This window comes from Aythya fuligula, chromosome 13 (genome assembly GCF_009819795.1).
Source record: "Aythya fuligula isolate bAytFul2 chromosome 13, bAytFul2.pri, whole genome shotgun sequence".
NCBI lineage: Eukaryota > Metazoa > Chordata > Aves > Anseriformes > Anatidae > Aythya > Aythya fuligula.
The window spans coordinates 19,398,114-19,419,759 of NC_045571.1; the positions used below are offsets into that span (position 1 = coordinate 19,398,114).

The following is a 21,646-nucleotide window of genomic DNA, read 5'->3' on the forward strand; positions in this document are numbered from 1 at the left end:
TGATTTCAGAAGCACAGGTTCTGCAATGGCACAAGATGAAATGGAGCTGAATATGGAAGCAGCTGGTAAGAAGAAAATCACTTGCTTATGAAATAGTATTTAATGATGGAGAGTGATGGGGAAAAAACATGGGGGGAGGCAGAGATTAGAAAATAAAGCAGCCCTCCATTTCCTTGGTGTATTACTTTAGATTTTGAACTTTTCTGAGGAACAGAAAATCCCCTCCGTGGGCTGCCTTCCCGTTTCCCCACTTACCTTTTTATTAAGAGACAGACCATTAAAAATCTGGCTGCATAAAAGAAAGCAAATGCTCAGGAAATGAAATTATGATTAAATGTCTATTTCTGGCTGAAAAAATGGGAAGGCAGAGACTTTACAAAAGTTTCTCCATTTTCCTATGAGACAAGAGGGGACAGAGCATGTTTTGAACAATACATATTAAAAAAAAAAAAAAAAAAGTTAACTGAAGCAGCATTTTTTGTTACTGCACAGTCTGTGTTCACACTCGATGGCAGTTTCCCAGCCTGGATAAATACATGTTCAGATTGATGTGAATGTGCATTCAGAGGAGGTAAATTGTATTCTTATGCACATGTAGAGTCAAATAATTTGTCAAGTTAAGTATTCATTTTATTTACCCAGCAGACAGTCATGTTTTTATTACATAAATATATAACTAGGCACTTAAAACGTGAATATTTGACACAAGCCTGTTTGGCAAACTAGTGTAGAAGCATTGAAATGTATCATAGATGTTCACAAGCATCTGATCGTTCCGTAGCCTTAAATGTCTGACAGTGCATCGGTGCTAAATTTGAGTTTGTGGTTTATTGACCCAACAAGCCATAACCGAATCTTTCACACTGCTGCAGTTATGATACTCCAGTTTGGCTGCTAGACATCTCCAGAAAGAAGTCTGCACACTCGAACTGGCATGCAGCCAGAATAACAAATGTATTATAAGCAAACCATACATTAAACAAGAAAGTTATTTTAACGATTGCTTCCCAAATACCCAAAGGCACTAGTCAACACTGTGGACTAATGACCTACAAATCTGTGTGATTAGTACACGTTTTTAGCATTACAATATTTTCTCAACAGCTTCAGATGGCACATTAAGTGAAATACTTCCTTCACCTGTAACAGCGTTGTTCCTGAATACCCTTGCATTTCTTTAGTTTCACAGGCAAACTTATCGAACAAAACCTGATCTGTAAGAATCCTGGTCATTGCGACCTGTCTAACCTCTCTGTGCTGGCCTTTCTCCAGGTAAAAGTCATTGAATACACACCTGTGAAACTCCAGATTCGCACTGAAATCACTCCTCTAACATCAAACTACACAGCTAGGTGGTAAATCAGATCTGTTATTTTCCAGGATCAGTGTAACACAACAGACAACGTAACATCTTGACCGAGGATGATTTTACATTTCTTTTATCCATTGCAAAAACCTTTGTAACATGTGGAGTATAAAGCTCACAGATTGCATTGTAAAGGAACTACCATAAAGTATATGCTTCCAATGGACCTTTTACAATATAACACAAAATTCAAATGACAGTTTTTAGGAAAGCACTTTAAACTTTCACACTTATGTCCTGACAACATTAGATTACTGTAAGCTGTAAACTGTAAGAAGTTTTATGTGATTAAATAAAATCAGCATTACAACTTCCAGGTATTGTAATTATTAAACAGATCATGACAACAAGATATAATGTAAACGTGAAGCTCAGGATACTGGTACTGAGAAAACTCGATAAAATTCTTTGTAGATTTATATTTGCACATATTAAAATAGATAACAACTGAAGAAGAGGTTACAGTATTTCATTTTACATATTGATATCAGTGTTTTGCAAGCAGCAGTCTATACAACATCATTCTCATTTTATTATTATTTTACAGAATCAATACTACTTTAAAAACCATCTCCCCGTCAAATACTGCTGCCAGGTCTCAAGACAATACATGGAAGGAAATATTTAAAAACATCAGTTTTTGATAATTGTCTGTGTATGTGTGGAAATGTGGGATTTTATATATATAAATATATATAAAATCATAAACCCCACTGAACCTTCAAAATGGAACTACCTCAAGGTAAGAAATACAAGACCTTTTTAATACACATAAAGGGTTTATTTATACCTGAGACATTTTTGCATATTGATGTCTTTGTACCTTTACCTGCAGGTACTCACAAAAGTCCTTTACTATTTTCTGGGGTCTCACACAAAACCCACCAGAGCTAGGTGGATTCTCCCCACTAACTCAGTGGAGTTTGGCAGAGCCCTTCCTTATCTAACCTGGATGTATAAACAGAGATGTAAGAGAGTGAAATATATATATTTAAATGAAGAGTTGCTGTACAAGTGGACAGGCTGGTTGATATAAATCCAGAGCTAGTTCATCATTTTCACAATGTCTGGTTCAAAAAGGAATTATAGTCCTTCATGCAGGGTGATTCAAGTTTCTACTTCTTGATTCAAACAAACAAAACCACAACAACTTCTTGAAATATTTCTCCAGGTAATGGACCACTGGGTATACACGGTATGCTGAAAATGCCCCTTTGTGGACGTTTCCTGGTTCTGGAGATCAACCCATTTCTCCACCCAGCGGGCAAGAGAACCAGGAGTGGAGGAGGAGTAAGTTGATGCAGCTACATTACATTAAGGTCACAGGTCAATGCTGATGGACTAAGGTAATCAAGCAAATTTAGGGAGACCAGGAGCCCAGTTTCTCCTGCAAATGAAGGCGTGTGGATGCCTAACTCCTGCAGATTCATCTAAAACTCCCAGCTGTGCACAATCTGGCTTGCAGCTCTTCAGCCCTGCCTGAAACTTGTGCTGAGTGTTGAAGCACAAGCGACAGCAGGGCCATGACCTAAGCAAGGCTCTTAGAGAATCTCACAGTGCTATTTATTTTGGTAAATATCAAACTAAATGTAAAGGTACCTTCTGAAATATAAACAGCTCAACTGAAAAAAATAATCCACTGTGTTTCACTCCATTTTGCTTCTGACAGGGACTTTCCTAGAAGTGCTTACATGCAAGTATCGTGCTATCATATCTGATAACATAGCAATTAGAATTGCCTATTTTAGTAAATACAGTTTAATCAATGGAAAGATTCTAGAGAAAGTGAAATAAAATGTGCTTTTAGATGTGGAATTGGACATACTTGAGACATCAGGAAAAATAATAGTAAAATAATTCATGAAAACATCACAAAATGAATCGGTTTCCAAGTAGATCAGGATACCCTCCTAATATTGCACACGCATTTCTCACACGGTAATCTGCATTATGTTTTTTGCACTGTATTTTACAGAAAAGGTTTAACTTTAGTGATGACGGTCAACACATTTGTCTTTAAACAGCTCTTTGTTCTACTGTACAGGCATAGAATGGGAAAAAGGAAAGCTACATCTCACTGCAAGTAGAACATCATAGACCTTAAGACATTCCAGAGATGTTTGATTTAAAATATTGATATGTAGCATATTTCTGTGTAAAATAAACACTCTTTTCCAAGTAGCAGAAATTTCTAAGACCTGACACTTGTTGTAAACAGATAAAATGTAGTCAATGCTTTCAGAAATGAGGAGGAGGACGTAAACTAAACCAGTAGTGAAGGCTCAGCATGACACAGTGACATGTTAAGCATCAGATGTAAGAAACTCTACTGCTTACATTTCCAGTTGACTGTTCTGATTTTACAGCCGCATCCCTTCTGTCTCCTTTTCCTTTCTATTCCTTGCTGTACCACGTTCAGCATCTAAACCGGAGGCGTTTCAGGGAGAACAACCTCAGATCTGTCTGTTCCAAACCTGCTCAAACCGAAGTCAATGGTGCAAACCTCTCTGACTTCAGAACTGCCAGCGCCTTGTAACCCATCGACGGAGTACCAAGGGCGTACATTTCACTTCTTTTCATAATTCAGGAGCTCTCTAGCATGATAGCAGACAGCATTATCACTGTCATGGAGCAACTGGCACAGGGAGGCACTTATGTGACATTTAAAACTTATCTTTGGTAAACACACACAAATTTGTAACTAATGTTTTACTTCCTGATCATAAGACAAATCTTCATTTGCTACCAGTGTGCGAGTAACGAAGCTTACACAGGACATTGCTAGTATAAAACATTTTTTTCAAATGCCACTGCCAAGGATTTGTTTATTAGTTCATTTAAAAACAACATGGTCCTGGGCTTTTTTTTTTTTTTCTTTTTTTTTTTTCCTGACTCCTTTCATTATGCATTGAAGCATCTCTGATCAATAATAAATTAGCAATAAAAAGCAAGCCCTATGTGCTCAATTTTCACCTTCTTTCTCATTCTATTACCTTGTTGTTCAGGACTACTATAATCAGAATAGTTGTATCTCTTTCATTATCTGTGAGTCAGATCCTGGGGTTCAACACTGCACTACTTCAGCGGCCAAATCTCTCGCTCAGGTCAGCGGAAATTTTGGATTTACAAAAAGGCTGATTCTGCTCTTGGTGGAGATGTTTCCTGCTAACCCCTGCTGATGAGCACTCTGGTGAGGGGAGGGACCTCATGTCTCTGGTGGGAGTCGAGAGTGACCAGACGTGAGCCTACAAGGAGGAGCTCAGTCCACCGAGAGGCAGACCATCAATGCGTATTTCCAAAAGGTGCTGCAAATAAATGTTGTTGGAACTGCGTGGGTATTATTGGTGGATGCTTTAGTTTAATGTGCCCAGAACACTGGCATTTCTAGAATTAGGCATTTCTACTGAGAGGCATCTCAGTAGAAGGCTTAAGTTTTCATTTCCACTATTTAAATTTTGCTTAAGAATTTATTAGAACCCAGACCTTAGTGCATTTTGTCTTATAAAATTAGAATAATTTATATCCTTCTCTTTTCATCCAAAAGAAAAGTACAGCCCAAACACACATGGGGGTATAAATACATCATGAATAACAATAACCATTTTACTCATTTTATGATCTGCTTAAAGGTGTTTGAGACATCGACCAACCAAACAACTTTGGCAACTTGCACAAAAATATGTCCTGAAATCAAAAGTGATGATAGAACTTGGTTTAATGAGGCGTTTATTACGGAGAGAACTGGAAAGAGAGAGGGGTCTAAGTGCTGAGGAGGTTACCGTGTTCCTAAACCATGCCGCTTTGCATTGGTATGTGAAATGGGTATGGCTGGTAGATGATAGGCGGTTGTCCATGAGCAATGTAGTAATTGCTGAAGTTTCTGTCACTGATATATGGAGCAGGCTGATAATAGCATGTTACATTAGCTGCATTTGGGATGATATTTTGTTCTCCCAGCACTTTTAAAGCAAGAATTGTAATCATATTCAGAGTTTGTCTTCGTTCGTGTCCCATGAGACAGACTGTGCTCTCATTTACAACTCCACGCAGAGTCATCAAGTAGTCATACTTGCTTTTTTCTTCCCCAATGAAGTGGTTGCGCAGATATGACTCAATTTTCCTTTGCTGCTCAGCAACATCTGGAAAATCAATGAAGAATCTGGAGCACATGTAACGTTCCAGAGATTTAATTTCAGCCTCATCTGCTGGCTTGAAGTCACGAACCAGGAGATTGCTGTACTTCAGAAGGCCGCCTCCTCTGATCTCCTCAGGGTTCCTCGTGGAGATCAGCTTGTACTTTAAATGGTCCATTGCTTCATTGAAGTCTCCATACATACTCTCTGCAATAACAGTGGGGTGAGAGTCCTCTGCTAGTTTGCAGTCTGTTTCTCTGTAAACATTTAGTATGGAGTCCAGAATGATTTGGAAGGAGTCCACGCTGAACTCGAACTGCCGTCTGAGCGAGTTGACAAACTTTAACTCTACATTCTTGCCGCTGTTGTTTGACAGTGAGATGAGACTCCAGCGGTCGTGGTCGGTAGAGACTTTGACCATTTTCTGCACGTAGGCATCTTTCATGGTCTGGGCAGTGATTTTTTCCTTATTCACACATTTCGGCAAGAAGTCCAATAGGCAATTAAGAACTGCTTCCTTAACAACCTGGAACTCGAGCTCACTTGGAAGTTCCACCCCAAAAATGATATCTAGGTCCTTATAACTAGTTCCATTCTGCTTCACTAGGATGTGGCTAGCTGTTGAACCGTTCAGGCGGATATCTCGAACAGTGATTTGCTTCTCGATGAGCTGTTCTTTCACCACACGAATTATATCCTTGGGTTTTACTTCCAGTGTTGGAAAATTCCCTCTCCCGTGAATAGGTATTACCTCCGCTAAGACTTGATCCAAGATTTTAATCTGATCCCAGGTGAGACTACTGAATCTGTGGTCTAAGTCCTCGGTCATTGTGATATCAGTTGGCTAACTACGGAGAAACAGAAATTAAAAGAAAAATGTTAGAATTTGCTCAAATAAAGATGGCCTGACATTTCACTGTTATGAGAAACATATCTTACTTCCTTGGTGCAGTGATAAAGCAGTTAATTTTACACTGAGACACAATCCGAATTAACTGTCTGACTCAACCACCGCACTTCTCGCAGGCTTTTAATTGAATTTTAATGTAGTCAGGTTTTAATCCTGCTGAGAAACCATTGTGTTATTGTATAATCCGTGACTCAAAGTCAGTGCAGTAAACCATACAGATTTAAAACTACATTTGAAACTACTCAAAGGTTAACAACATGGAATACTTGGTAGTTACAAAGAAACTCCAAACAGATTTCACTGAGCTAAAATCAACAAAAGGAGCAAACTTGATTCTTGTCCTGTCTAGACATCTCCTTTTATTTTCAGTGATTTGCACAATGAAAATACTGAAAGACTAAGTAGCTTTTTGAAAAAGCACAAATAATGCAACCCACTCGTTGTTTACCTAGCCATATGCCTTGAGTGTCCTTTGGTTTCTGTGGGTAATCTGTATGCAAGCATCCTTCAACACCATTCCAGTTTACGAATTGGATATCCAATAACTGTGCAGCTATTTCCACTATATTTCTGAAGCAAAATCTTTTTCTTCTATCCCGTTAACCATCTGACAGCAAGGATCCAGTGCTGCAAGTTTGTGTTTGCAGAATTGCTAAGAGAATCCCTTCCAGTCTGCACTGATACCCTAAAACCTCTCAAGAAAGCATGCAAAGAAGCCCTTGCAGAGACATTGGGATAAAACTCCAGCTCTGGAATGCCTCAGGTTAAAATTTTCTCATCTTCATATCATCTTATTAAGCAAGCAGATAGAGCTTAGTATAGATTATTTACTTACATTTTATAATGAGCAAACAAATGCTGCAAGCCCCAGAATATTGTTTTTTAAATGATTCTAATTGATCATATGGAAACTTTATTTTAATTAAATTTGTGTAATGGGAATTTAAAAGCTTTAAGTTTTTAATTTGATTTATGTATGCTGAGAATACAAACAGAATCATGCAATTATATAATTAGGCGTGATTACAGTGAGGAAGAAGTGCTTTTAACGAACGCCCAAAAAGGAAAATATTGCCGAGCATTAGGTGTCTAACACACACCAAAAGACGCCTGTCCTAATCTTACTGCCTCCTGATGCTGATGTCAGCACTGCAGAATGAAAACTGCTCCGAGGGCTCTTTGAACTTCCCAACTCCATGGGCATCGTTCCCTTCTTCTAGCTAAGCTTCCGCGCTTCTTTTGGGGCAGTTTGCTCAGGTGGTGAATCAAAATGTTTTTGTGCTGAACCGATTATACGATTTTTCAATGCTCTTTCATAAATCACGTGCCAACTCAGGGGTAGATACTGTGATTTCCTGCCACCTCCTCAGTCAGCCTCCGTGCGGGGCTGCTGCGACTCAGTGAGCTCAGCCTGCAGCTGGGTTTGCTGCTCTGCACAACAGGTGAAGCAATAGAAAACTTAGGGAGGCAGCGGGACCTTTCTTCACTGCTCAAAAGAGAAAAAAATCTTCAGCTCACACAGCTATTTGGGGCGTTTATCAGCCATTGATAACTCGTGGTTTTCACGTGTGATCTGAAACGGCTCCATGGTTCACGAGCCACGTGAAAGAAGTGATTTTCAGGTACCTGACAACACTGCAAATGAACTACCGAAGCACGGAGAAACGCTGCAGCTGACAGATGGCTAAAACATATTTTTTTAGCTAAAGCTCAAGAATAACAAAGAAAGTAAAATCACACTGAGTAATAACACAACTGAAAAGGGTACAGTGTTAGTTAGTAGTGACTCTCCGTGTACGTGGTCATATATTTCCTGCCTTCAGATTCCACGTACTGTACTGCAGTAACCTCAAGTCATTTGTGGACTGATAAATGGCTTGGGAACAATCCTGAGCCACATCTCACATACTTCTGGTATTGTTTCAGCTCTAAAGAAAGCTAATGAAGAACATACGTAATTTGAAGCACCTTTCTGGCCTCGTTAGAAAGAACAGAACCAACCATATGGTTGATGTTAAACACATGGCTTAAAAGTTTGCTAAATCAGGACTATTTATTTATTGCTAAATAATAGGAGTTTAATTGCCACTGAATTGTAGGTGTGAAGGTCTTGGATCAAATCCTACAATTCTGGCACAGCTGTGTTGCTCCTGACATTGTTGATGTATTAACTCCATATACACAACACAGAAATATATATATAGATTTGTTTCCATACAAACTTTCCTGCAGGAATTTAAAAATACAGCATTAGAACTGAAAGGGAGAGAAATTGCCATCCACCACAGTATCTATCTACTTTACACGACATGCTTATTCCTTCATTACCATCAGCTATTTCTTATTATGATTGCACGCTTGCTCCTTTATTACCACAAACAATTATTATGGAAAACTTCTATCCATCTTTCATAGCCCTTATGACATGCCAGTGCATTTTTATCATGTTTTTTATAATCAAAAATAGCTGTTGCAGAAAGACACTGTGAATTTCTGAAGCAGTACAACTGTGGGTGAGTGAGGAGGTTGGGAGGAGAGGGTTTTGCATAAACTCTCTTGCTGCCAAGTTTGTCGTCTGTGGTATTGACAAGTCAGGTTATGGTAGACCAGCTCTAATGATCCAGCAAACTGACCGCTGTCAGCACTGCTGCGTAAGCTGTACTGTTTTGTTGTGGGACTTGTCTGATACTGCAGCACTTTGAAAGAGCTTTTCAAGAGTGATGCTGTGACATGAAGTAACAGGCTTTGAGAAGGGAATGTTCAATCCCCTCTTTAGCAGAGGAACCCACCTGAAACACTCCTTAAATGCTGGAAGATGGAATGGAAGATGGAATCCCTAAGTAAGCTTAGAAAGCCATTCAAATCCATTCTTTTTTCTCTCTCTCTCTCTTTTTTTTTTTTTTACACATTATCAATTATTTTCAGTTTCATTGCAATATGCTAAGATTTTAAAATGGAAAGAAAAGGTAATGTCATCAGGTATTTCTTTTGCATTGAAGGGAAAGCAGATAACTTCTGTTCCTTCATTAAGAGTAGCACTTCAAAATTGTATTCCTCTCAAGTGATTTCTGGAGAATCTGGTGATGCCCTGTGAGTTCAAAGCCTTGACATGAATGTCTGAGAAATTTCTTATGACAAATACCAAGAATTCTGTGCTGAAATGATGCCTTCAGTTTTAACAAGTAAGGAAAATGTCCTTGGAAAAAAAAAACAAAAAATAGTATTAAGGCGTCAAGAATATAATTAATTTACAGATAGATGTAGATAAGTGTTTTGTTTTGTTTTGTTTTAAAATTTATCAATTTTCTTTCAGTTTGTAACCCAGTACATAACTCTGCACCTTCTTAGAAGGACTTTCTCTTGTTCTTTTCCTTAATCTTGTTAGGCAACGAGAACAATTTCCAGGCAATTTTATAGTCATTAGGAACCTTGTTTCTTAAGCAGTGGCAAATTTATTTACCGAGGTGTTCAGGCTAATGTCAGGAGTTATTAATGCAAGTAGGCCTCAGTGACAATAAATCAGCAGTAGTCCTGGGGCTATAATTAGTCACAGTGCTGTGCAAAACGGGAGATCACGGGATGAAGGGAAGGCAGTTCCCTGCAAGTGCCCCGTGTATGGACGAGGCTGAAGGCGAAGGAGCTCTGGGTTCATGGGAAAAGGGGCTGAATGGTGGCTTCCTTCTCAGCACCGCGCTGGGATTGCACGCACACATGCTAAAAGCATTTCATACACTTTACATTTGATGTTTTCCTAGCTTAAAGTCCGTACATGGACACATGGAAGGCTGCAGAAACTCTTGTGCTGTGGCAGTGAAAAGAACAAATAGCCTTTGAAATTGTATACTGAAAATTGGTGGTTGTTTTTTTTTTTTTTCCCCTACATTTTATCAGTATTTGGAACTTATTGAAACTCTCTCCTAAAGATTTTTTCACTTTTTTGTTTATGGGATTTAAAATGTTACTATGTGCTGCAATGGCCCCTGAATCCTGCCTGATTTAAGATCTTTGCCAGATAAAGGGATGAGGAAAAATAGTTTTCCGGGTACTTACTTATACTGACTAGAGAAGCACAGAATAAAAAGAATCATACCTAGTCATGTGTTGTGATATATTAATCTTATTATAAGGTTAGAAGAATATGACCCTGATTCAAGTTCCAGTTTGTCCTCAAATTGTCACTGGTGAAGTGGTTGCAATGTGGAAAAATGTTTGGGTGGTGGGAGATCATTAAACACATTTTTGTGAGCGAAACATTGAAATCAGGGTCTCTAACGTTCTTTAGCAGGGTTTGGACTAAACATCTATGAGTTTGGTTTTGCAACAATAAAAGATTTAATTAACCAGTTCTTAACATAATGCCATATACTAGCTTCATCAGAAAAAAAAAAAAAAAAAAAAAAAAGAAAGAAAAAAGAGTGGATCTGGCTTTACAACTGAATCAAGAGAATCTGCCAGGCTAATGACAGCTTTAATGTTCCACGCAGCTTTCATGGAAACAGATACTTACAGTCTAGAGGACAGTCTCATCAAATTTAGCTCATATTTTACCAATAAACCATTTAAGATTCTTTTTTTTTTATATACTCTACAATGTTGCTTCAGCGTATTTTCAAAGGCTTTGCAATGTATTGGCACTGTCAAGCAGAATACATCTGAAATAGTTTTTGTGCAGCTGTGTTAGCTCTGGTCTCTTTCCTTTGCTTTTATCTACTACCCAACTTGTCTATTTTACAACAATTATATGGAATACTTTAACGCTCCAATTGTCTTTACCTTTGTCTGCACCTGAAACCAGTTGCTAGGGGACCTTTTAGAGCTCAAGTAAAGCGTCTTGCAGCTGCTGTAGGAGCCCTGCGTTCTACCATTTGGGGATTTACCCTAGAGCTGCTCCAAGTAGGTATTGCAATTTTCCCCCTAAAGCTCCGTATTGCTTTTGCTACATACACATTAGACGCACCACAGCTGATTTCTGTGTTGTCTTGTTAAAGTTTTATGTTAATTCAAAGATACATTTCTCCCCTAAGCTGGACATTTTCAAGTGTTTTGCATACTCGCTGACTTAAGGACTGCAGCTGGCTTTAGCTCTGAAGGCAAGAATGTTGAATGTGGATTGAGTCCTGGTTATAATTTAAATGCATGTGAGAGAAGCATCTGGGGCACCCTAAATGGGAACATATTTAAACTCGATTGACAATGTTTTTCATGAGTTTTTCCTTCCATTACTGTTAATGCATGCAGTGAAGATACTGTTTATTTATCCTGTTATTGTGAGATAACGCATGATTTGCCATAAGTTTTCAGTACAGTTACCATCTAGTTACCCTGAAATAACAAATAATAACTCAAAGCCATATGCTCTTCTCTGATGAGATAAGGCTGGATGGTGTGCAAAACAGGCTTCAACAGAGAGTGGTTTGCTTGGACCGTGCCACAGAACATCACCTTCAAGGGCAAAACAAGCATGTAGAAGAGAAGCAGACACGTTACGAACTAAAATGTTTCCTACCTTTTCTCCAACCCAACCCAAGGAACAAGGAAAAACAACACAGTTGTGTACCAGCCTGCATCATCTCTTCTCCCAGACTGAATGGATTTGCAGAACAGTATAGCACAAGGGCAGCCATACTCTGCTATAGCACAAAGCTGGGAAAAGGAACTGAGCAGCCTAACTTCTGCTGAAATGTTGCAGGATATTGGCTCAGTAGCATGGCAGTTCTCAGGAGGGACCAAATAAATAAGGAGTTTACTTTGGGCAACTGATACTAATGCATAATCCATGTTACGTTATCCTGGAGATGGGTTTTTTTTTGGATGTTGAAGTTTTCCATCATGACTCACAGTACATTCATTATCAGCTGCACGTGGATCTCACAGGGTAGCATTTTCAAGGCCAGCCATGTTGTGCTTTTTTATCACTTCTCACAACATGAGGGTGCTTCTTACATGGCCTTCAGGTTCAACCTTGTAAATGGCATGGTATGAGGTATGGTCAATCTTCTATTTGTGCTAACCTTGTAATAACTTAAACAAAATTGCTGTGATATGCAATCTTTAGACTACTTTGGGCTCTGGTCATCACTGGGAAGTTACATCTTCAGGTAAATACTATTTGTACTACCGAATGAATGCTGGGGACTAATTCATGAATAATATGTCCAGAGAAAATGCAAAATCCCATGGACTTACCGTGGCAGGACAATTAGCAAGCACGTATCCCAGCAGTTTAATAGGATGAGTCACTGGATCCTTTGGTAAAAATACGAATTGTCATCTTGTCACTGATAAAAACGTGAACCACCCAGGGAAAGCTGCAGGGAAAAAAAAAAGCACAAAAACAATAACATCCTTTTTGAGATAAATGTTAACTACCAGTCACCTGCTGTACATAATAAATCATGCATTATGACTTGGCAGTCCCGCAGTCATAACAAGAGCCTTTTAAGTCAGAAATGATAAGGTAAAAGCAGTGGCAAGGCACAGAAGTGCTCATAAAGACTCTGGGTTTCAGGTCATACTTAATCCTCTGCAAGGATGTTAACAACTTGCTATTTTCTCTAAGGGATTTAAAATAAGAAGTTAATATTATTAATAGACATGCAAATTAGCAAGGACAGAGGGGAATTATACAAAAAATTAGAACTAGTAACAACTCAGCAAAATTGAATATTATAAATTGTGAAATGGTTTCTTATGCCTCCTAAAAATATGTACAGATGACAGGAAGGGCTATTTCTTGGCAGACTAGGTTGGCGGTTCATTTACAGTAAGCCCAGGATTCAGCCTGTTGCTGGAATTTCCATGCACCAAATGGCCCTTTGACAAGCTAAGCAGGAACTGTAAAAAAAAATCAGGCGCTTCTGATTATACAGGCACTACTGAGTATTTCTTCTCTCAGGGATATGCTGGCAGCCTGGCAGTCTTGGTAGGCTTTCCTTCAAAGACCCTCCTTCCAGTGCCCCATCCCACTAAGTCCTGACACCTACAGAAGGCTTTAAAGCATCCCGAGGAGCACCCTGTCTGGTGTATGACTTGATGTAGATGTGAACTTACTCCCTGCTGCAGAGTTGTGCTCCACAATCTCGTCTTTTAGGCCAAAGTATTTATACTACTGAGTAAATACAATTGTGAAAGTATGACTTGAGTGTAAATATAAGCACAATCTGTGGGAAAAGCTGAAATAATAGCCCCGTATGGTATGGACCATCATATTAATTTAATTAAGAATATTATGGTTTTGTTTTTGTTTTTCTGCCATGCTACAGCAGTCATGTCATTGTCACTGAATATGTTTTTGCTGCTGCCAAAAGCCCAATACTTGGTTTCCTCACGCTGTTCTTGCTGTGACAGGACCTCAGCAGCTCTCAGCTGCTTTCCAGCTCACGATGGGCTGCTGATTGAATGAATGGATATTCCCTGACTTGCTCCCCAGATCCGTGTGGTGACGGCTCCCGTTTGTAGCTGGGAACCCGAGGTTTAAGCCAGCAAGGGCTGAGGTTGGGCTGCGAGGGAGAAGGCAGTAATTTCTTCAGTGCAAGGAAAAGCTTCCTGGCTGCTCAGCTAAAAGAGTCCCAGCATGCAGAGTCTGGCCTTCTGGAGGGAGAGTCAGACAAATATATAGGCAGTTACTTTAAAAAAATACATCATTTGGTCTTTTTTAACAATGAACTACTGTTATTTCCTTCTGTGTGAGGGCGGAAGGTTTAATGGATATATGATAACCATTAACGGATATATCATCATGATAGAATAGATTAACACTAGAGTAGAATTAATGGCTTCCCTGGTGATATTTAGGGGAAGGAAAGAGGGACCTTTGTATTTTTTTGTGTGTGAACACCCATTATTATATAATATGTTCATAAAAGCAGCAGCTGAGATTGATGAAGTGCTTTGGCTGTTGGGACTTTATTCTCAATGGCTGCCTTTTATTGACTCAGTCATTACAGGAAGAAGTGTATCAGTTTATTGCTCCCTGCTCGTGGCTTCCAGGATTTTTTCTTCCTGGAGTAAAAATAAAAATAAAAATGACTACGTCAACAATCACATTTTATCTCAAAGATAATATCCTTCTGTTCTTGAATTCCAAATGTGAGTTGTGACGGTGCGCACTGACAAACTCGTTTCAAAGCCTCTTACCCTCGTGGTTGTGTGCACAATGAGCAAGGCACACGATGCCAGCACACGACTGCCCCTGGGCTTCCCCTCAGCACTGCTTGGGAGCCCGGTGCCAGCCGGCCGCTGCCTCTGGGTGCTGTCCTGCCCCCAAACCCCCTGGGTGCCCGCATCCCCCCTGGGTTTCAGCGCCTGTGGGGGTTGCTTGGGCACTCCCAGCTCTCCCCCCTTCCCCATGCAGTGCACGATTGCTCTCCGCAGCTCTCCAGACTAATACCAAAACCTATTTACTCGCTCAAGATACCAGTGACTCAACCTGAAGCTCACTTACCAAAAACTCTATTATTATGACTAAACTGCAGCAAAAGCCGGCAAGTTAAGGAACAAAACAACCCTCCTTTGCCATCTACCAGCCATCTTCACAGTGGTCTCTCCTCTTCAAATGCCAGAGGAGGAAGGATGAGCTGTGCAGGGTGCCACAGGCTGCTTTCTGAAGATGGAGGGCATCTCGAAGTCAAGGCTCTCCCCAGAAACAATCCGGAGGCTTCCTCCCCTCTTCTACACCAAAAGAGACCCAGCGAGGTACAGCAGTGGCAGAGCAGCCCAGGAACCTCCCTGGTGGGATGGTCCCAGTCAGGAAAGCATCAGAGGAACCCACCAGGCTTGTGGTTGTGTCCCTTTGAGGTGGCTCCAACACAACATGCACGAAAGGTTGTATGGATTTCTTCTTTTATTGAACATCCCAAAAAGCGCTGTGCCTTGCTGGAAGGTGTACTTAGTCGATTCAATCAATGAAACACTTTTTTTTTTTTTTTTTTCTGAATCAGTACTGAGCCACTGACGTACGGAGGCTGGATTTTGATAGTACGTACTGTAGTACAACGCACCTGGAGAGGCTTCCTTGGGGTGAGCCAGCGAGCTGAAGGCGATCGGCATCACGTTGCTTAAAGACCTCTCGGTACCACTCCTGCTCTGCTCTGCATATTTCATAAAGTATCTGCTGCTAAGCAGTGACCCTGTCTCACTCCAGAAGCATTTTCATTTTATGGCCGAAGACCTGAACTCCTTGAAGTCTCCGGGCTGATTTGTTAAGCAGCTTAGGATCCCTCAGAATAAAGGCTCTTGGTGACTGCTGTGGTATGTGGTGAGTTTAAGGCGAGCTGGAAGAAACTCCTGTATCCTGGACCGGGTTCTGCTGGCACCCTCCCCTGAATCTGTCTCACATAACTGATAATACGGGGAATCTGGGTCCTATTCCAAGATCACTCTGTCCCCAACTGTTTGGTTTTATTGCTATTTGTGCTTGCAATGGTAATATATAAATATAATTCATGTATTTTTGAATTCATTTCCATACTTGTATTAGAAACTTGTTCTCTGACTACACAGTACAGTAGCGGGATTTCTTTTTAATGCTGTTTTCCCAGGTTTACAAGTTACGTTGTAAAATTGGGGAACATACATGAATTATTTATTAACTTCAAGCACTTGCTGTACAAGAGTTTATTCTTAATGCTGCATCAGTAAGAGCCAACAGTCTCCTAGAAAATAGCTTTTGGTAACTGAAATGTTTTCCAGAGTTCTGTGATAAAGTAGAAGCTGCAAAACTCCATTCAAACTACATCAGGCAAAGGATTAGGGCTGCAGCACCGGCATCAGGGCACTGCTGCTCTTCCATGGTGAAGGGAGAATGAAATGCCTCTGTTGACACTCGCACTAAAACGCAGCGAGAAGATAAAGCAACGACAAACCAAAGAAAAAGGCTAGAGCCCTGCAGCAAAGATGTGTGTATTCATGACTTTTCCATCACTATCAATAATGCATAATGACCATCATATGGATGACGACACCACGTTTTGAGACAGACTGAGTCAAGCTTTCTATCACCAAACGTGAAAAAGCATTCGACATGACATTGGATGTCAAAAAGGCAGGACCTGCTAGATAAGCAAAGATCCAGTAGAAAGGGTAATGGAGAAGAAAATCAGCTGATGCTGACATAAATTGACATCTGCTGTGCCAGTTTATAGCGTTTCACGGAAGAAAACAATTTTTTGGTTAATACGTACTGAAAGAAACAGTTTTTTAGAGACACAAAAATATCTTGCTTAGAAAAAAAGACAATGTTAGTTTATCCACTTACACTCCTGCAACGTGAAGAAACCGTACTCAGTATTATGCTCAAATTTTACAGCTGTCTACGTTATTCCTTTATAGACTGCACTCTAATTCTGCATGGCAGTGGATGGTAGGTAGGTTGCCAATTCCCTGTGGTATCTCAGAGTCTGTACTGGAGCTTCGAGTAACTTTTTGCATAAAGATGATGGCAAAGGGAGAAAGCCAGACTACGACTTAGAAAAGACACATACAGATGGATAGGTAGGAAGGTAGGTACATGGATAGATAGATAGATAAATTGATAGATAATATTTAAATCCCAATGGTACAAATTCAGTTCTCACAGCAGAAATTCCCTTGGTATAAATGGGAGCAGAACTGGCCCAGTACGTGCATTTGGCTTGAGGTAAGGTAAACTCTGAGCTCTCTCCTACTCTTCTCTACGTTTGCACATCATATATGTGCCTTACATCCATAAGGCAAATACTTTCCCCCTATACAGGCGACTAACATGCTACTGGGAATTCAACAAACACTGTTGATAATCTCAAGGTGATCTGCTGTGGGGTAACTCAGCATTAATGCAGGAGGCAAAGCACTGATGGCACGGACGAAACTTGTCCCGGGACCCACATGCAAGATACCCACAGCCACAGCTCCGGATCATCAGAGCTGAGGACCATGAAGGCTGTGACACCGATCTGGATTAGAAGCATTTCAGAAATAAGGGTAGAATTTCATTCCTTCGAGCAGTGTTAATCAAAGAATTAATTTCCACTGCCAGCCTAAACGCTGTATAATTTACTCTCCAAAATAACTCAACTGAATGTGATTTCAATGTGATCTTTCAAGGAGTTTCTTCCACTTATCTGATTTATAGTGGATTCATAAATTATCGGAGCCTACTGTGTCAGCAGTTACTTCTGAACTTGAGCAGGAGCTGTTTCCACGCTCTGCAGGGCAGGAAGTTAAGTTCAGGTCTTTGCTCACAAGGGTCAGCGTTAGACGTCTCTCTTTCTGGCAGCTGAATCATTACAGGTCACATAGTTCTTAATACAGTGCTGTATGTCTGATGCCTAATGAGGCAACAAAACTGAATTTACTGTAAAGTTTTGCCTTTAATGCATAGCTGAGCAGGGATGGCGTGCAAGCAACACTACCACGAGGCCAAAGGTCTGCAGCAACAGCAAATTAGAAGAATTGTTACTGCTCACTTTAAACTCAGCTGTGGGAATGCAAGAAAGCTCAGATATAAAGGAGGAGGAGGAGGAGATAACAATCCTGGCCCTGCAGCTCTCCCCTGTGCACATCCAGCCCTCATTCCCTGCTCCTGGATGCTGCAGCCACAGCACACAGGAGGACAACAGGGCAGGGGGAGGGGGTTACGTGTCTGAGTGGGACAGACAGGAGCCACACCTGGCTCTAAGGAGAACACGAGCAGAAAGTGGGGGAGAGAGTCCCTGCTCCCGATCCACGTTCATTTATTATTCATTTCTTGGCCTTTACCAGTGATCCACATCATTATTCATACCTACCTTGTTGCTTTTTATGGGAGCCATGAGAAGAACTATTCCTGCTAATGCAGCACAGGGAACACGGCGCGTGTGGCCGTGCAGCCAGCCCTGCTCTTTCCGCTGGAACAACAAAACATGCCTAAAGATGTGCAGCGCCTCACCAGACGCACCACCGAGACGTGCCCGTGGCTCGGAGCAGGCAGCGAGCACTGAGGGTGCATTTCTGTGCCGGGAAGGCAGCACGACAAACCGCTCCTGCCGACCCCAGGCTCCGCACGCCGGCTCGGTTTGGCACAGGGCAGCGATGCCCCGTTGGCAGAGCACTTTTGGAGTTCAGCTCGGAGAATCCCAACCAGCGGGACCTCGGCTCTGACCTCCTGCTGGACGTGACCCCGGAGGCCTGAGGGATGGCGCGGGGGGCTGCAGGGTGCAGGGTGCTGGGTGCCCCCTGCACCTCAGCACCCCACTGAGCATGAGGCTGCTGCTGCTGCCATCCCACCCCAAACTCAACAACTTTACAGGATTCACACCAAACCACCACCACCACCACCACCACGGCGAGCCCCCCGTAATTCACGAATACATCAAGAAATAATAAAGAAAGAAGCGGATTTACCCCACACGCTCTTACCAAAAGCCGACAAAACTCGCCGTGTCCTCGCTGCCGGCTCTCACCGAGGCCCCACTCCGGGCTCCGAGCTCCCAAAGTTTCCCAGCGCCGGTACCGCCCGGAGGAGCCCCCCCCGGGTACCCTCCGGTACCCCCCGGTACCCCTCGTTCTCCGGGGCCGTGCTGCCGGGCGGTATCGGGGCTGAAAACCGGGACCGGGACTGACCGCGAGGGCTCCCCCCCCCACCTCCCGGAGCCGGGTTGGAGCAGGGCCCCGGCGCCGCAGCCGCGCAGCCCTCAGCGGGAGAGGCGCCGCCGAGCCGGGGCCGCTGCTGTCCGCGGCCGCCCTGGTGCTGAAGCGGCCCCGCCCGCCGCCCGCCCCCGCCGGGCCTTGTAGCGTAAACGGGGTGGCCATGGCAACCCGCGTCACGCAGCCCGAGGTGGGGCTGCCTGTCCACCCCCCCACCTTGTATCTCGTCCTCCTTCCAGCCCTGCCCCTGCCTCCATTCGGGCCTGAGGCGAGGAAGGGCCGAGGAAGGTGGCCGGGGATGTGCTGACCCCACCAGGGCTGCCCCTGGTCCCTTGGCACTCACCTCCCCCCATGCCACGGGGCCCAGGGAAAGGAAAGTCCCACTGCGCGGAGCTCCTGCTGCCCGCTTCTTGGCTTGTACTCCCAGAGCGGTGTCAAAACAAAACTGCCTTGGTTTCGAGATAACTTCCTGCACAAGCTTCGTTCTCTGTGTTTGCAGGAGCGCAAAGAAGACCCAGTTGAGGCCAGCCCCTCGCCTGGTGGTTACCCGGTAGCTGGGTGCTCACAGAGCAGCCAGGGAATCACACCCAGGGCTGCAGAGTAGAGGGACTGTGGTGATTTAGCCAAACTCGTTCACAAAATCCCCGATGTAAGCACAAGGACCAGCAGGTTGGTCACTTGAAACCCTACCTGCTGGTTAGCTGCAACGAGAACAGCGCCCGGCTCTTGGGAGAGGATCTGGCCCCACAGAGGCTTTGCCGGGTTAAGGTCCCTCTCTGCAGACTCCATACGCTCCTCAGCAAGTGCTGTCACCAACTCAGTTCTAGTTTGTTTCTAGTATATTTAGAAAGCCGGTCTTTCCATCTGTAGGCTTCTAAAACTGGATGGAATAAATCACCTCATGGAATCAGCTTATAGCATTTGGGTCTTTTCTTTGTCATTTCTATTCTGCTGTAGTACTAAATACCTTCTATTTGCTGTGCAGCGTCTAAGTTTGCTTTTGCCACTACACATAAGTACAATGAAAGATAATTTACTTTAATGTTCTGAGAAATTCTGCCAAATGGGTAAGCCATGATTATTTTTGAAAAAGTGCAGATTTAGTACTACTGTGACTCATAACAGTGAGCATACCCTGATCAAAAAAAAAAAAAAAAAAGGCTATGTAAGTATTTTAAGCTAATTTTTTTTTTTTATAAGCAAATATATTTAATAACCCGAAAGAGACACATTTTTACTTTAACATACAGCACCCAGATACTTCTAGGCTGGCTCTTGGGTATTACACAAAATCAAGATTTTAGCCTTTTATCTCGAAAGAACTCAGCGCAATGCAATCTGACCCTTGTTAAATATAAAAATCCCCAAACCAGCTGTTATACTTTAGGGCCCTTAAAAACATCTTCAATGTCTCTTTCCTCTTGAGAACAGTTTTACGAATGCAGCGATAAAGTGCTGCTGCAGCAATTACACAGCACTTAGTAATTAAAAAAAAGCTGCTTATGAACCGACTTCATTTTATGCCATAAACGCCAAGCACTCCGCATTAGTTTATATTCCTGGCTGTCAAACTGTAGAAACAAATCAGGGATGAGATTTTCATAACTTGCAAGCCCTCGTAAACACAAAACGCAAACCAATTCTCAGCTCCAACAATTTCATTTCCCGGCACGCTGTCTCCCAGCCCATCCAGCCAGGAGCCCCCAGGCAGCGAGCTGCAGGACAGAGGAACGGGCCACGAGTCACCACGAGGTGCCAGGATGAAGCCCATGGCTGTACCCAACACTTGTATGTAGCTGTTGAGTGATTGATTGGGCAGATTAATTAGTTAATGGCTCTACTGCACTACAAAAACAGTAAGAGCTAAGTATTTCTTCTCCTTTTTTTTTTTTTTTTTTTTTTTTTTCAGTCAATATCACCAGATAATTTCCATCTTACACCATACCTGGGTAAAAGAATAGTGTTTAATACACAGAGAAAAGCTTATGGTCAATGGTTGATGAACCTACTTTGATGTCAGGCAGGGAGAGCTGGATTTTCTTGGAACTGTGCCTTTACCTCTTTGCGCATTTTCGGGGAGGTGGATGTAAATCTGTGCCATCGTGATGTCACCGTGCTCGTATGAATGGCCATAGGCAGTGAGGCCAGAGAAATGATCGCAGAGCTTGCAGCAATATATTTTTCTGCAAGTAGAAAAGTGACAGAAGGTGTTGAATGAAGGAGAAGGCCATCTGCGTGATGAACTCCTGGGTTCAATGAGGTTGATGGAACTCTTGCTGCTGAGTTCAGTGACGCTGGGATTTCACCCGGAGCACTTTGTTTGTTTTGGAAATGAGGATTTTAAAAGTAACATCCAAGGCCAGGTCTCCTCTGCGGATGTGATGTACAAGAAAGGCTCTCTAAAGCCTGGGCTCTTGCTGCCTCCTCCTACTTTGGCCCTAATTCAAGAAAGCACTTAACACATACATAAATACATTTCTCATCAGCAAAGCTTTTCAGCAAACACCTAGTTTAAGGATTTTCTTATCTCTAATTCGTTGCTTAAGAAGTAAGGTATTACTCAATAGGAGTAAAAGTGGGATAATCTAGCAGTAAATCCTTATCATTTATATCATTTATTACCAGAGCTTAGTC

At 42.1% G+C, this 21,646-nt stretch overlaps 1 protein-coding gene across 1 annotated transcript; it reads right to left on the reverse strand.

Annotated features, from left to right (window-relative positions):
- Window positions 1–935: 935 nt before the first annotated feature.
- TENT5D (terminal nucleotidyltransferase 5D) lies at window positions 936–18,869 on the reverse strand. Its single transcript, XM_032196569.1, has 3 exons — window positions 18,785–18,869; window positions 12,596–12,717; window positions 936–6,347 (listed from the first exon to the last, which is right to left on the reverse strand). Exon 3 carries the CDS (start codon window positions 6,326–6,328, stop codon window positions 5,153–5,155), a length of 1,176 nt encoding a protein of 391 aa, XP_032052460.1. The 5' UTR covers window positions 6,329–6,347; window positions 12,596–12,717; window positions 18,785–18,869; the 3' UTR covers window positions 936–5,152.
- Between the last annotated feature and the right edge of the window lie 2,777 nt (window positions 18,870–21,646).